General features: G+C 42.2%; 1 protein-coding gene across 2 annotated transcripts in view; it reads left to right on the top strand.

Moving 5' to 3' along the window:
• Positions 1–13,947, top strand: part of LOC135917942 (uncharacterized) — a 43,007-nt gene extending 29,060 nt beyond the window's left edge. For both annotated transcript variants that reach the window (XM_065451587.2, XM_065451582.1), the window contains 5 exons: positions 1,567–1,644; positions 3,593–3,713; positions 7,299–7,369; positions 9,112–9,189; positions 13,755–13,947. In XM_065451587.2, coding sequence (XP_065307659.1) covers positions 1,567–1,644; positions 3,593–3,713; positions 7,299–7,369; positions 9,112–9,189; positions 13,755–13,868 — 462 coding nt within the window. In that variant the 3' untranslated portion in view covers positions 13,869–13,947. The remainder of the gene's footprint in view (positions 1–1,566; positions 1,645–3,592; positions 3,714–7,298; positions 7,370–9,111; positions 9,190–13,754) is intronic.
• The last annotated feature ends 3,710 nt before the right edge of the window (positions 13,948–17,657 follow it).

Below are 17,657 nucleotides of genomic sequence, written 5' to 3'. Positions count from 1 at the left end.
ACCACACGAACAACTGGTATTCGAGATACGAGATTCATTCATTCATTCATTCATTCATTCATTCATTCATTCATTCATTCATTCATTCATTCATTCATTCAATTATTTATTTATTTATTTATTTATTTATTTATTTATTTATTTATTTATTTATTTATTTATTTATTTATTTATTTATTACAAGTACCTACAGCACCCGAGTTGGGCATTATCGTAGGGAGGTTAATTACTAACATAAAGGTCAACTTCGTGAAGAACAGCATCATATCATCTGTGGTATAAAAAATACAATCATCTAATTAGTAGAGAAAGACAACACACCTAATAGTAACAACATCCGATTATAACATATGTTACACAATGCATAAAACGGCACACTGGAAATATTGTCTAAAACAGATTCATGTAATGTTCTCTAAGGCCAGTGAAAAATTGGGTGCAGACACTACCTCATTCGGGAGCAAATTCCACTCTGCAATTGTTCGTAGAAAGAATGAAAACCTAAATACATTGATACGACTTTGGTAGGCCCTTATTTATATTATTAGATTTAAATTATTATTATTATTATTATTATTAGGTGATTTATATATTATTAGACCTTATTAGATAGAGAATCCATACTTTGACTGAGAAAGGACACCACGTGACATTTCAGTGGCTTCCAAGTCACTGCGGCGTCATAGCGAACGAACACGCCGATAACGCTGCTCGGTCGTCTCTTCAAGGCGACGAAGAGAAGCTGATACTATTATCAAGAACAGATGCCGCTAGAAAACTTCAAGTGCTCAGCTGTTATATCACGTTATTCTTGTGGAACGCAGGAAGTTTTCAAAACAACCGGCTGCACAACCTAGACTTCTCTCTATATGTACGCCTTTGTATTCCTCCTGGACTCTGGAGTCGCGAAGCTACCTTGCTTTGTCGAACATGGCTAGGGGTGGCCTTCACCAAGTTTTCTGCTTTCCGGATCGGATGGGCCGACGACGCCTCGTGTGATGACTGTGGTAACGAGGAGACTCTTCAACACGTTTTCTGTGACTGCCCTCGCTACAATTTACAGAGACGATCGCTCGCAATCGCGATAGCGCGCTTGGACCTAAGACCTCTAACAGAGGAACTTATTTTAAAATGCCGCCATCACAAGGGGGGGGGGGGCATCACCGCAGAGAGCGACGAGGGCACTGTTGCGGTTCTTGAAGGCAACAGAATTGGACAAGCGGCGGTAGCCTGAACAGATGTTTATAGGGCTGCAAGTGCTACTGTGCTGTGCGGTGGCAGTATGCGGCGACAGTGACCGACTGTGATTGTATGTCTAAGCTCCTTTCTTTCTTTATCTCTACTTTGTTATCACTTTACCTCCCCTCTCCTCACTCCACAGCCTAGGGTAGCAACCTGAATCTACCCCTCTGGTTAACCTCCCTGTCTTTCCTCTGTCTCTCTCTCTCTCTATCAGCTAACCTTGCAGCATGCCAAGAAAGATTCTGGTTTCAATATAACAAAGCTTTTAGATGCATTGTTGCTTGTTTCAGTTGTTACTTAAAGTTACTTTTGTGGCATTTCTAGAAATACCGATATCGCAGTTGCACTTTCGTATGCGGAGAAGATGAAGAGGTATCCTTGAAGAACAATGAAAGATGTATTGTAAGTATGCGTCACTTACACTTTTCTTTGTTTTCTAGGCTAAATCGAATTAAGCTTTTCTTTCAAAAACTAATGCTCCTTCTCAGTGTTCTTTTAAAAAATGCGGCAGAGTGAACAAAACAAATTAAAATACTCCACATATCATGTCTTAAAATTACATCATTGTAAGAGCAGTGATACCGCGTATTATCAGATATGATTTACGTGAAATATGAAGCCTTCACAGTCACTTTTGGATGCACTCTACTGAACAGGAGAAGGAAGAGACGGCCATTTAATGAATGCTGGAGAGGTTTGTTTAGCGCGCTACATCAAATGGGTATGCGGATAAACGAAATGATGTGCAAAGTGCATCGTCACAGACACATAACGCACACCAAACACATCATAATGCTCCATAATGCTCAATAAGCTAAAATAAGTCCTTCAGACCGCTGTCTATGAGGAAGATTAAGAAATGCCTTTGTTGAGCGATATGCGCTGGCAACGTTAGTCCATGGGCCGATTATGTTTTACAGCTTAAATCATGAAAGTCTTAGAGGAATGTTCAGTGCTCAGAGTGGGGTTGTTCTTTCAATCGTAAATAATTTGCAAGCGCATCTGATAGGGAATACGTCTCTGTGTATTAGGGTAGAGGCTTGGGGCGACTTGGTCGTAGTCCGTAATGGCGGTGTTTGCGTAGCCCAGTTAAACCGAGAAGTAATAAAACCGAGAAGTAATAGAAGCGGAGTACATTCCCAATCTAGGCGACCGCCGCGTAAGCACCCCTTCCGTTGCCCTGTCACGAACTGAGCGAGATTACCTGGCCCAGCGCAGGGCAATCGTGGGCACGTGAAGTGATTTGACTAACCTATGATGTGCTGGTTCTGCGTATCCCCCCCCCCCTTTTCTGTGTTCTTTCGTGCTTGCCGCGCATATATATTATGCTCGTCCGCAAATATAGATGAGTTGGAAGTTGGCGCTCTTTCCTCCTCTCTGTCCTTCCTTTCCTACTTTCGTGCGCTACGCAAACACCGTCTTTGCGTACACTGCAGACAGGGCATCGTGGTAACCTCATATGATTTAAAAATAATTGTTTGCTTGGTATAAATGGTCGCGTAATTATGATGGGTGTTTCTCATAAAGGGGAGAGAGGGAGGGGCAGGCAAACAACGACCGTAATAGAACGAAACAGTTTTCGAAGCCAATTTGTGTCAGAAAAGTACGGCTCGGGCACGGTGAACTTGCCCGCTATTTATATATGTGTCATCATAAGTTTCAGATCATCGACGGCACTTGCGCTGATTCGAGAACGTACTGCAATATTCGCAGTGCCCGTAGTACATGTTTATAGAGGACGCATTCTTTAGCTACAGAACTCGCGATGTATCACGTGTGCCGTAACGTGACACTGCGAACGTGTCTCGCAATGAAACAAAAGAACAATAATGATAACAAGGTGCAGTGATCACAAACAAAAAGCACACTGACATATACAACGTGACAATACAAGAAGGTAACAACGTCTGTCTGTGAGACAGTGTTCAGTCATAATTTATCCGGTGAAGGCTAAGACAGCGCAGAGCCCATCGTTATGTGTGCATTCTAACGTGCTTCATAAGAACTCTCATCCCTATTGCTCATTCTTTTCAATCATTACTGGACAATACAGGGCTAATATTTTTGCCTTCGCTCGTGTGGGTGTGAACGTTCTGAATTCACTCACGTTTAAACGTAACTTCATGAGGCCTTTTTTTTGTGTGTGACCTCTTACCCTTAATCCAATTAACCTATGTAACCGAAAGTTACGCTTGAAGCTACTAGCTTAATTGCGTAGCATTTAAAGTGTTCTGTATAATTCGGCATGCTGAATAAACCTTACTATTCCAGCAAAATGTTCGCGGAGCCTGTAGCCGTCTATTGTAGCTTATTTATACGTCCTTAACTGTTTTTTAATGAATCGATTAAGCTTCCAGATGTGCAATCTCCATCCATCCCCAAAAGATCCACGAAAAGAGACAAAGCCCCTAAAGGTGTCTGCAACGATGGAAAGTGCGTTCCCAAAAGGAAGAAGACAACGCCGAGCATAGGTAGGATCAATTACTCCATTCTGTTATTTGTTCTAGCAGATCAATCTCCAGAGCATTTTGAACAATTTAAAGCAAGGTGGCCTCGGCAGTTTAATATTGTGAAAATCACATAATGTGTGCTTTGAGTGATAGTTAGAAGAGCGTACAATATATATAGTTGCATGCTCCCAAAGAGTAATGCTACGCTTAAAACATGTATGACTTCCAAGTGCAAGAACATCTGCAACGTATAAAAGCTGCATTTTGCTTTCTTAGTTAATAAGTGGAAAGCATCCCCAAACTACGGTTCGAGATTGCGTAATGTTATATGAAGTACGGAAATCTTCACAAACAATTAGTGTTTATGCAAAACAAAACTATAGAGTGACCGTGAAAGCACAAAGGCACATTTGGTGCACATACAACCTACGTCTGGCCACGTGAATATCATGTCATGGCAAAGTGAGCCTTACATTGCGCTAAGACTGATAGTACGACAAAACGTACTAAATGTAGGGACGTCTAAGGAAGGTTGCACTTTTAGTCTGCGGTGAAACAGAAACCGAACGTCACGCAGCGAGCGAGAGCATAGTTCCTAAGTCACAAAAACAGTGGTCACCACAGCAAAGCTGTAAAAAAATTGTACATTGATATTTTTGGGTACAAAAGCAAGGCACCGTTCCAGTAATAGCTAACAGATAAGGAACCGCTTACAGGTGGTGTGAATGGGCTTAAATCCGGACAACTGAAAGGCGGTCGGAACATGTGACCTACTCATTGCGTGGATGGCTTTGTGGCTCATATAAGTCAAGTTCTCCATGGGACCAACGAACAGAAAGGCTACAAAAAGCACAGGCAAAAGTGAAACGTTTTATTTAACTGAAGTGCAGAAATGTCTAAGTATACTTGAAACCAACCAGCAAAAACGATCGGTAACAAGAGGACACTATACGAGCGTTCCTCCTGTGTCCTTTTTTTCGTACTGCCGTCGTATTTCTGCGCCGACATCACGTACGCATTCATTCCAACTAGTCCAGCTCTCTAACTGCTGGAAAATGAAAGTAGTGATCACAAAAGCAAAAAAAAAACTACTCGGCTATGCTGGGGGTAGAACCCTCCGCATGATGGGGGTTCTACCCCACCACACACGGTGGGGTAGAACCCTCCGTGTGTTTGTGACGCTCCACTAATTGAGCTATGGGGACACCTGTCCTCTCACCCACTTTCTTTGGTATTTGTGGTTGTGGAGTAATGATATCAGTCTTAACAAACGCCATTTACGGTCACGGTGGCAGATGCTCCCATGTGCCCTCCGTCGCTTCATTTCGTGTTGGCGGCATATACTGGGTACTAAGGAGAACCGATTTCCTCAATCATTCTGATTCTTTCTGGCCAAATTCTTTGGCACATAAACACTCCCTGGCTTGCGATTGCTCTGGCTGAGAATATCAGACGCTAAGAGAGAACAATTGCCAGTTACGGTGCCGAGCCTCAATCCTGATAGAAAAACTGACATAATTGTACAATAATAACGAAATTCGCCTATGTGGCATTGTTTACTGCTCTTACTGCAAAAGACTAATAATAATTATAAATGACCATTTCAAGAAAGTAAGTAAACAGTACAATATAGATTCATTCAAGCACGAAAAAGTAGGCTTTTCTTCAGTGAACACCTTAGCGTACACGAAGCACACAACACGTAAAACGCATAAGTTCATTTATGTTCGCAGGTTATTCTAGCGAAGCTGTTCCGTGGATTTTTCGTATCCGTCAACAAATCTGCGTTGCAAAATCGCTTCATTGTCTGCAAAAGCTTATACGTCTCATCACTTGGATACGCATTCTCGCTACATTAGCTATCAACAAACATCATTTTCAATATCAGTAGACCCTCAGGTAGCTAATAATTCTTTTTTGCTTCCTTACGAGGGTATGATCCATTGCTTTAGGGGGTATCAGTCATGAATTGTCTTCTGCTCTGCGCAAATTAAAGACTTTGCCTCCGCAGAATGTGGTTGTCCTTACGGACTCAAAGGCCGCATTACAACAACTATACCGTGGTTTGCCATCCCTCAAGTTCCCACGCAAATCCCTAGCCATTGTGAAAGACCTCAACAACAAAGGCTTCACAGTAAAGTTTCAGTGGATTCCCTCCCACATTGGTATCTCAGGAAACGAAAAAGCTGATGCGCTTGCATACGCAGCGCTATATCATCCTCCCAAAATCAAGGCTCCAAAGAGTAACCAAGTGCAAAAATCTGAAATTCGAAATCACTTTGCGTCGCTTTGGGTTCCACCGCATATGCCCTGCGTAACCAAGAGATTGCATCGAGAGGAAGCCTCACTTCTACATCGTATAAGGACAGGATCTGCTAACACACCGGCCTGGTTATTTAAAACAGGGCGAGTAAATTCTCCGAACTGTACGGCATGCAACGAGACAGAAGACATTGAGCACTTTTTGTGGTCCTGCCAGCAATTCCAAGATGCAAGAGACACTCTCCTGAAGAATTTGCAAAACAAGGACCTTCCGCATGCGCGCCTGCAACACCTTATATTTCCCGAGGGATCAGTGATGGCCCGCAAAGAAACTTCACGTCTCCTCATCGATTTCTTAAGAGAGACCGGTTTGATGGACATATGGTGAAACCCATCAGCGGTATTGTGCGAGACGCTCGGGCGGAGCAATTGCCGGCCTTGTTCGCCAGGCTAAACCCGCCTGTTGCAACAATTCACCATCACCATCACCATCACCACCATGTCTTACGTGACGGACAAATTTCTTGTTGCGTTTGCAAAGAAATGCTTATGCATTTAATAACAGATGTGATACGAGAATATGTGTGCGTACCTATCGTCATGATGGCCACCAATCAGCGAAATAAGTACATATTCAATTGATGAGACGTGTACGCTTTTGCATAGAATGAAGCTAATGCTGCGAGCAAGGTCTTACTAAGAGCACCGACTAAGGCACAGTGGTCAATAAAATATCTGTGTGTGTTCGTGTGCCGCCTGTCTAGAATTAAATGTGTGTGTGTGTGTGTGTGTGTGTGTGTGTGTGTGTGTGTGTGTGCGCGCGCGTGTGTGTGTGTGCGTGTGCGTGCGTGCGTGTGTGTGTGTGCGTGTGCGCGCGCGCGCGTGTGTGTGTGTGTGTGTGTGTGTGTGTGTGTGTGTGTTTGTGTGTGCGTGCGCGCGCGCACCTTGGAGATGACAGCCGTCACCGCCTCCCGCCACCCCTCCCCCCCAAAATAAAGGATTTGCTCATACGCAAGATCTAAATTTTGTGTCACCTCTATGTGGTGATCTAAGCAGCTTCGCTGCTACTCCACCTTCACAGCAGTAAAATGGGGCGTGATTTTTTCATTCAAAATTTTGTGATTCCACTTTTGTCCTCCAGCTATAGAGTCAAAAAATGTTTGTATAGGTACGCATAATATTCAATTCCAGAATATTTGTTCACTTGTATGGCAATGAACATAATAGCTATCCCCTGTGGCTTGCTTAGTTGCTTGTCTAAAGCACCCAATGAAGGACGATCCATCTCGCGCCGATACTGGTGCCTGAGACTGTTTAATTACGGCGTGTTTTATTTTCCCGCAGTTAAGTCTACAATACCACCTCCTCCGTGGGATCGTAACCCTGATTGTAACGCTACGATGGCAAAGGTCAAGGTATTTATCACAAGCCCATCTATCTTTCACTGTTTATTCAGAGTGTGTGCGTATCCGTATATTGTCTGCACTCAGATAATTACTGTCGTAAGTATAACCGTCATACAGATTTCACGTGTGGTTCCTAAATTTGAGTATACGGGTTAAAATGTATAAAACAGAGACGTAATGGAAATGCCAGCAAATTTGTCACTGCAGGCGTCTGGCTGGCTAACTCTATAGGGGCAGGGTGTAAGAAAAATACCATACAAAGCATGAGAAAAAATTCAAGCATCCCTCATACGGAAGCAGAAGTGATAGCCGATACGACAACGGAGACCGAAACAATGACGCTAAACAGAAAGAAGGCGTTGAAGACAATGAAAACTAATGTTCTGAAAGGGCAACACAATAGTGCGTGAAGCAGTCTCTCTGGCTTCGAACCTACAACCACCATCTATCATCACACTAATTAGCTGGCAAGAGAAATTAATAATAACGAAGGTGCTAACGTCAATAATTATTGCATTTTACCGCTATCGTTCGGTAGTTATTCAAGGACACCAATTTAACTGGGATATAGAGCTGCGTTATGACTCAAAATACGTAAGCATAATGCTTGATTCTATTCAATTTTTACGCTATTTCTGGCTTATTCTTTCGGATCGCCCCTTAAGCAGTTCTAGAAAATTATTTTACGGCGAGCAGCAGCTGCGAGGAAGGCGATAGGCTCAGCGTGTCAATTCGTGCACAAGAATTTCGAACGAATCTCATAAAATGTATGCGGGAGTTCTCTCGCCGGACATTGGCAGCATCTTTACTTCGATCACTGGAGATAGATAATGCCAGAGGCTTACTGACCTAGAAACAGGACAATCTTAGCGTTTCTTCCATAGATGTTGGAAAAACGAGTTGATTTATGCTGGCGGATGAAGCTTCCGAATATTGTATTTGTGTATTTGGGCAACGGAGTGACCCCTAGTTTTTTTTTTTTTACTTGGATTTCGACACGGAATAGCGTCATAATGGAGATAAATATGAGCATGCAGGCCCGTTTCATAGACATATTGCAACCGTGACTTAAACAATGTGTTGTCCATAATGCTTTCCGTCATTTATCGCTAGAATACAGCACGAAAACAGTCACAATTTTATTGATGATCTTAAATAACCTTTCCCATACATGCATAACATCTCGAGTGATTCTAACAGCGGAAATGTCCATTTTGTCGTCCACATGTATGACTGCTATTAGGTGCGTACAGTACTTAGTAAAGTCCGTATTAGTACATTGTAAGTACTTTCAAATCCAAGCCCGCTCTGTTGTGCTGAAAGATTAAAATTAATGCTTGTCTGGCATGGTTCCATCGTTCAGGATGTATTTAAACTAGAATTTTGAAAGGAGACGAACTTCTGAACGTTTCCATCTAAACGCCTGTTAGATGTTTACCACAGTTGACGCCAATATAACATTGACGTATTCTGTACTTAGATTACGCGATTATTTAGCTTGTCAACTGATATATTTGAAGAAGAATTAGCCTTTTTAACACAACAATCAATCTTCATCCCATGGAGCAACAATAACTCTTAGCATAAAGCCCAAGAAACTTGCTAATTATTCAGTCGTGCCGGTTGTGTTATCTGAAAACCTGCATTTGTTCTGCATAAAGCAATGTCACAAGCTTCATGCTAACAAATTAATGTTATTAGTATTCCGGTTCTTTTTAATGTAAGATGTGAAATTTCCTTCTTTATTCTAGGGCTACGTTTACCACAACTGTACGTTTGACTGTGAAAAAGACGAAGAAATATTATTGAAAGACAAAGAACCGTGTATAGTAAGTATACTGCGAATGATATTTTGTGCCTTTGGGTATAAGATCTACTACGACTTTATTCAAATTCAGTTCATTGCTTCACCGCACTTTACGCTGAGAGCGTCGGGTGTGTATGAAGATTACAACAGGTCCGTGAACAGAACGCGATCCATACAAGTTCCGGCAGTTGCTGACATCCTATTTGAAAACATGATGTGAAAATTCTTGCCTGCTTCTGTTTGCCTCTGTTACTGTTGCTGTTTTTATACTTGTTAATGCTTATTTAAAGTGTTTTTGTACTTTTTCTTCTGTGTATATCCTGCTGATCACTGATTGTGACAATGTGTGACAGTGACCTACGTTTTTGTGTTTAATGTTCCGCCCCCCCCCCCCATGTAATGCCCCTTCCAGGGGTCTTTAAGGACCAATAAATGATGATGATGATGATGATGATGATGATGAGCGCGCCTTGGATCTTCCGGATGAGATAAATCAAAAGAGCGAAATCCAGGAGTTGGGTGTAGAAAGAAAAACTTAGGGACGCACTCAACCTAGCATTTCGAAATACCCTATGAGTACCACAGTATGAAAAAGCAGCTTGAGATGAAAAAATGTACCTTAACGCAATTTTTTTACGAAATTGTCATCAATCAATTTAAAAGAAGAAGAAATAAAAACGAGATACCTTTACTAAACAGGGATAAGAAAGGGACACGAGTGAAATTAATCTGCGCGAGTGACTGAAAACGTAAAACAATAGTTGAGAGGTTGTCATTTCGGATGGCACCGTTTTTCCTGCTACATCAATTTCACTATTCTTTTATTAAGGATATTTAGAAGAAGCACGGTTGACTTGCTGTATAGGTAATAATGAATTTCCTGTTAACCTCGCATGACATCGCTTGCCTCTTCTCAAGTGTGTTCAATAAGCGCTTCTCACATGTGACTGTTTGGAGATGTATGGCGTAGTCCATGCCATACGACGATGCCGCAATGAAAAATTGCTGAACTGCCGTCATTGCCGTTCGGTAAGACTGAGGTAACAAGGTCCAACTCCAAGACAGCATGGAATTTCACAGCACTACAAGAAGCGGCGCTGATTTGCAGGGAAAAGCAGTGAACTTGTCGGTGACAGGCTGATGTAGTGCCAATGGCTGAGCCAGTGAAACAGAACTTTGCTGTCTGGCTCAGAAATGTTCGCTTTTCTTACTGACAGCACATTTATCTGCTTTGAATATTCCGAAGGCGCAGTGCGACAAACGAGCATTTTCTCAATGTAATGCAGAAGTGCTTCGGGGACTCTGTGGCAAAAAAGAAACATGCCTATCAAACAGTCGCCAGAAAAGGAAACATGTTCCCAGTAAGTACGCACGAGCTTGTGCAGGAATTCCCAAATTTTGTGTGATATTCAACGCTGGAACGCTGGGAGAAAATTTTTAGTAGGACATCTCTACAATAGATTTGCCGAATATATCTGCAATTTTCTAAAATCAAAGAAAACATGGAGAATGTATAAGTTTAATACAGCATTGACGAACATTCGAAACGCTCAAAGCACGCCGGACAACCCCAACATTTGTACATTCGGCTAATGTGACATCAATAACCACGGTCGAAACTACCCTTAACTGGACCTTCGACAATGCGGCAAATTGCTCACGCATACCTTCTGCGACATGAAAGAGCTTGGTGCCACACATATCAAGATTGTTTCAATCACGCTTTGTCTAATACAGCAGCTGCTCGGTATTTATCTCATTATGTATCATTGGTCAACGTAGCGGACGGTCATGGGTGCATGTACGCTCCGCCATCTAGACTTACTACGTACTGCCGGAAGTTACTTGATTATGAACGCTACGTTGGACGCCGTCGCATCACATGTTTGTTTCCTACGACCACTCGCTGCCTACGACACCGACGAGGAACGAGTTTCTTATTCTTGCAGCATAGTTGCCCAGTTATTTCAAAGCCTTTTCAGAGCCCCAAGCGCCTGAAACTTCAATACGTGAATGTCGTATCTACGAACTCAGGTGTGTATCACTGGCATGTGGAAAACCGCACAGAAGACACTTGCTGTACTACCGTCCTTAAGTGCTTGAACTGCCAGAGTTCTCATGACGCTCCTTCCAAAGACTGTCCTCAATTAAGAACAAGTCATTCATACCCAAAGAAATGGTCAGGAAAAATTCGACCCACAAAGAAGCTACTGAAGTTGTCCGGAATCGCCTACGTAGCCCCCGATAGTCTTCCAGCAAAGCTACGGCTGCTGTGAAGGAGATGCCTTACAGCCCTTGTACTTTCTACCCTTCCAGCATCGCACAAATCACAAGTTGAGGACACATCGGACACAGAGGTCGGTGAGGTTGTTTAAAAGAATGCCCTGCACTATCTTATACGCAGATGGTTGAGGCATCGCAGCGTGCTGCGCCTACTTTGGCATTCGATACACCTACTGATGAACTGCCAGACGCAAGTCGACATCATCATCATCACCATAATCACTAATTAAACCTTAAAGGCTTCTGTCGGTGTGTTACATAAGGGGAGAACATACAAAATATAAAGCCAGAAACATAGTTATGGGATGTCAGGTAACAAAAACATACAACTCAAGTGGATTGTACAATGCAGCGAAATACAACCACGAGGATTAAAACGACAACCCATAGAAACAATGCAAGGAAACGGTACAACGTAAATTAACCAAAGTACGTTAAGTAGCAAGACCGAAATAGTTTCTTAGGAATGGCTGAAACATGGATGGGCTACGTGCCATTACTCTGCGGGAGGTAAAATATTTCATTCCTGCATAGCTAATGGCAAAAAAATATTTGTTCAAAGCGTTTGTTGGACCATGAAGACGGTGAAGACTGAGGAAACATAAAAATGGCATGAAGTACGATGTGTATGCAAGATATAAAGAGAGCAGTGGTGGCATTCATTGAGCAGTTGAATGCTCCACAAGCTAGGATCATTTCGTGCGCGGAAAAGCCGAAAGGGGCCTCTCTGGATGACAGGAAATAAGATTATGTGCTTTCTTCCAACGAGTCCTGTCGAAGAAAGCCTGAAGTGTGTAGTCGTTGCTTGGGCGAGCGACTACCCACTTCAGCGTGTTTTTTGGCTTCGCACATGTGTTGTGCTCCCTTCATAATCTTGCACTCTCTCTTTCTCGTCCTTTATCTTCCCTCCTCGATTTTTATCATCCGGTCACAAGGGGCATGCCGGATGTTACCACCTCGTTAACGTCTCCGCTTTTTTGTTTATGCCTCTCTTTCTCTTTCTAAGCTAGTGACTTGATGTAGTTTAGCAGTCTTCCCTTACTAGTCGGGTTGAGGGGCAATTAATCGGGCAGCAATCATATTTATAAAAGAATACGGTTGGTTATAAAATAACACACACACACACACACACACACACACACACGCACACACGCACACGCACACACACACGCACACACAAAGAAAACTCAAAAGCCAACGTTTCTTGGCGTGTGGATACTAGAGAACTTCTCATGCACTCACTTGGCCGTAGCCAACGGTAGCCAGCGACACTCAACGACCATTTATTTCTTTTTGTTGGCCATCTTTTTTATGTAGGCGTGGATTATACGTAATGCCGATGGCGGCAACGTGCAGGAGACCAGCACGGAACCACTCTGTTCATATCTCTACTCGTCCTCACCTTGCTTTTTGTCAGTGTTTGTATGTATGTATGTATGTATGTATGTATGTATGTATGTATGTATGTATGTGTTTGTGCTTCGTGCATCCATTATAGTAGATGCACGAAGCACCTTCAGAATGAGCAATTTCTGTAATATTGCCAGCAGTTCCACAGCGCAGTAAGTGTATCTCATCCGACTGTAACGCTAAGAGAAGAATGTTGTATATTCTCGAAAGTATACGCGAGCATAAGCGATAACTCTTGATTATACTGTGAGGCATGTATAAATAACCGATGAACTCAACCCAAGAGATTGGATTCGATGGCCGGCGACTGAGATAGCCAATATGATTGTAATTTCAGGGTTGCTTGCCTTTTTGCGCACAAGTATGTCCACTAAAAAATAGAGTCCTACCTCACAGTTATGGTAGTGTGTTTTTGCACCATCACTACAACGTAACAATATTGAAGACAGCGTATCGAATTGTTTGAACAGCTGTTTCAGTGACACCATAGGCTGTTCGTTGCGCCAGTTACTGAAGCTCCTCATGCAGCGAGAAAAGCCGGCCGCTAGCTTAACCAGTGATTTTTTGTTAATTTATCGATGACTAACAAAAAATGGTCATATTATTTGGGATTGGTGTTCAAGGTTTACAAATCCTCTGATGTACGTTGTCAGTACGCTCCTTACATGGCCTATTTATTTATTTATTATTTATTTATTTACTATCTTTTACTAATATATAATGGAGAAAAGTAGTTATTAAAGGCTGTGTAGCACTAAAAGAAGCTAAATAATTTATATCTTCTTGAATGTCCAACGGTTATCACGTCAGCTTCTTATATTTTGCTCTTTGAAATTCTTGCGACGGGTTGCGAAGCGGTAACATTTCCGTCGTTTCTTTTTTTCCATGTTTCAGCTTCAACAAGGCCAAGTTAAACCACCCGTTCCGAGTCTGACACAACAAACAAGTTGGCCTAAAGGTGTCTGCCAAGATGGAGTATGCGTTCCTCAAGGCACGAAGAAGAGCTAGGCTCCATCACCAATAAGCAAGGCGGAATGTATTTTGGCGCCCCCTTTGATTTAACAAATAAAGGTTAGCAGAGTGCTTTCGCATGAGTCAAGATAAAACACAAGCGACTTTCAAGCTTTCCGCAACATGTAAAATAAGGATCACTTCCAACGGTGGTGGTAAAAAAGACCGTGCACTCGAAGGGTTGAATTACATTATTTACGCGGACTTTAGGACAGATTAAAACTAAATTTAAGGAAAGCAGTATTCTCCACAAATAAAAACATACCTTCGTTTCTAGTTTGAAAAGAATGGGTTTTACGTATCAAGCTAAAGAAAAGTAATAGCGTTTCGCTAAGGAAACGCATGATTCAATTTGTTCTAAATTTATGCGTAGGGTCCAGGTAATTCTTCAGTGCAACTGCTATCCCAAATATAAGGGACGCCGCGATAAATGGAGAGTCTATATTCTTTTGGCCTTCTGTTCGAAAAACTGAAATTCGTCCAGATTGCGGCGAATCGTACTGCTCGCTAGCGCACATGCTCTGGCAATGCTCCGCGTTAAGCGGCACTGTGTTCAACAAAGAAGAAGTCTGGGTGGACGCCCTGCGAAGCGACGACCACCAGACCCAGCTCCGGGCCGTCCAGAGGGCTCACGAAAGGGCGGAGGCTCACGGGCTTCCTGTCCCAACGTGGGTGCGGCCCACGACCCCTGCCGACCACTCAACCAAGAGTGGATGGAGAGGGGTTCCTCAGGACCCAATAAAGTTATTTCCTCCTCCGCCTCCTCCTCTCAACAGTGGTTTGCAGCGAAGCCGAGAGCTTCTATAAGAAGCAACACAGAGTGCCAACAAGCCTCTACGGAATTCCTGCAAGCCAAACTGAGCAGCGCTTAAGGTACCCAATCACAATTGAAGTGTCTTAATTGGATCGTCATCACCATAGACTTCCGTGCCGCAGTATCATCATGTTTCGAGAAATGAAGTACCCATTGCGCCAGAATCGCCATATGACACTCACCCTCTGAGTACGCTGACAAAAAATGCAGCTGCCTTATCGCGGCCAAGAAAATCAGATCACAATTAACTATAGCTTACATCTCGCAGAGAACATCGTTGAAGAAATAAAATCACAGACTGAAATAATCAGTTCTTCTAGTAAATTCAACGAAATTACTAATTGTGATATGTACTCATCAGCTTCGCAGAAATGCTTTTATGTCACTGTTGATAAATTTTAGAAGAAAAGCAATGTATTTCGTCAGGCACACTGTGTGCTTGTTCAATAACCTCAGACAAATGGTAAAGCAGGCTACATTATTGTCGACTATAAAATGGCGTAGTTAAGAAGTTGAAACTAGACATTTCTACATAAAAACGCACACACATTCCGCAAACACCAAAACGTACGAAGTCGTCAAATAACTTAAATGCAAACAATGCAACCAAAGAAGCATAAGGCCGGGAGAAGGGACTCACATGCACCCGCGTAAATGAAAGAAGTTCATATTTCATGACCCCTGTGCACTAGAAACATTGTTTTGCATATGTCATTGTTCAAGTAGTCCCAACATCAAACACTCAAATATTGTGCATATATTTTTTGAAGCCATGCCAGGCCTAAATGTTTTGTTGAAATAATGCGCATTACATACTGGCTGACTAATTTTGCGACTGTGAGGTCCTCCTATATAGTTGGTAATTGTGAAGGCAACTACAAAGCTAGTGAAGTGGTTTACCTATTCATTATCACACAGAACTTTACGACGGCTGCTTGTAATGACTGCTTGCCGAAAAGTTATTTTCTTGAATGATGCTGCGGTGTGCTTGATATCATAAAGTATTCTCGGAAACCGCCAATAAGCTTTTTTGAAATTACACACAGTGGCAAGAACTTTCGGGTTAATTTCGACGTCGTAGAACTCGGTGTGCCTGCTTAACTCATACACATACTCATACTCATACTGCTTAGGTGGCGTGGAGCTCAGTAAAGTTCAATGCGGCTGGAAGCAACGGACACCGCATAAATGTCTGTACTTTTATCTGTTTGGTGTACACGAGTAGCATTTCGTTCCTGCATAAAAATTTTTGTGTCCTCTACAGTAAAACAGAACTATTCTACTCCAGACTTCTAAGAAAAAAAAAGAGAACGAAGCTTTTCAATGGCGTTTTCCACCTATATATAAGGAAGAAAATAACCCCATATATAGAAACATTCAGCTAGGGGAAGGAAATCAATCATCGGTCCCTATTCAAACGAAATATGCCAAGAACAAGAAACTGACTGAGAAGAAAAAAAGTTAGACATATTTTTGTAAAAGTTAGTGTGCCTGTGAACGTGACATTATTTCTATACCTTAAATTTGGTGAAATACTTCCTGTTAGAGTAAGTCTAAATTTTCTACCGACTATTCCGTCTTCAGAAGGGACCGCAAGCGCATGGATAATATTAAAGACGGTGGAGGTGTCCGCACAGCTTGTCGTGCCATTTTGTAGGCATTTGTAAGGAATGATCAAGCTACTTAGGAGGAATGCGTATGAATTGAAGTTCCAATATATGGTGGTTTGAACTGCCTTTTTGGGTGCTACTATTTTCCTCCGAATTTCGATACCGCTATTGTTGTTGAACATTATGCTGCTTTGGAGAGACATTACGAAGCATAAAATACTTATTTGCGGGGGCATCAATCTGCCTGGCACTGACTAATCAACCAGCCTCCTTCGTTGTTACAGCACTGATTGACCTACGGGGAAAAAAAGCGCAATGTCTCATTCATTTCTTCGGTTTCAAGGGGGTTCCCCAATTCAATGAATTAAGAAGCTCCGCTGGTAAAAGTTTAGATTTGATAATAACAAATACTACCATTTTGGACGTCAGTGAAACGGAGAACACCCTGGTTCAGGTAGATGAATATCTACCACAATTTACCGCCTTTTTCGTTTTGTCATCACCATTGCCTCTGTCAAAACTTCCCGCAACTCATATATGCGCGGCGCGATTATCTAGGCTTGTACAGCTATTTCAATAACTATGATTGAAGTTCTCTTTTCAATTAAACATATCTTCAGGCTGATCCCGGCGTGGTCATGATTGCGGAGAACGTACGATTTTACGTTTCTGAACAATGATCTATTTCTCGAACTTCACATACAAGTTTCCACACATTATTGTATGATTTTGTAGCCATATTGTTCAAGGTCTGCTTTGTCATCGCTTTTCAGCTTTTCCGAAGTGCTACTGCTCATTCCACAAATGTTTTCCTTTTTTACATTATTCTGCCCTCAGTGCGATGAATGTGAAGTGAGCAGTCTCCAGGGACACAAATCTGTTGACAGCCACTAGAAATGAAAAAAAAAAATAAAATCAAATCAAATCTAAGGTGCTAACAATTTGTTGAGCTGACAGATGCCAAGAACGTAATTTTCACTCTTTCAGCGTGATGTGAGCACTCCACTCCTTCATTTCCTTACGTATATAAGGCGTCAGTTTCTCATTCAAAGTTCATCTAGTCTACCCGTTGGTTTGCCTCCTACCCTCTTAAGGTTACCTTCTTGTTTATTACCACTCGAGCAGCTCGAAACAGTTGTGTTTACATGCATTCTTTAGCCAAAAACCCCTGTTGTTATGGCGGTTAACGCTACACAATGGTGCTGTCTAAAACAGGGTTAAAATGAGTTTACCTTTTTTGTGAGTGGGACCTGCATATACCAAAGCGGCAGTAATTTTTTTTTCTAATGCAAACATATGCTTCACGTTTTGTTTGAAATGTCAGTGTTCCTGTCTGCGCTCACACCACTTAACGTCACGTGT

This window comes from Dermacentor albipictus, chromosome 2 (genome assembly GCF_038994185.2).
Source record: "Dermacentor albipictus isolate Rhodes 1998 colony chromosome 2, USDA_Dalb.pri_finalv2, whole genome shotgun sequence".
In the NCBI taxonomy this organism is placed as follows: domain Eukaryota; kingdom Metazoa; phylum Arthropoda; class Arachnida; order Ixodida; family Ixodidae; genus Dermacentor; species Dermacentor albipictus.
Note: the sequence above shows the minus strand (reverse complement) of the source record. Positions and strands in the feature narration are given on the sequence as shown.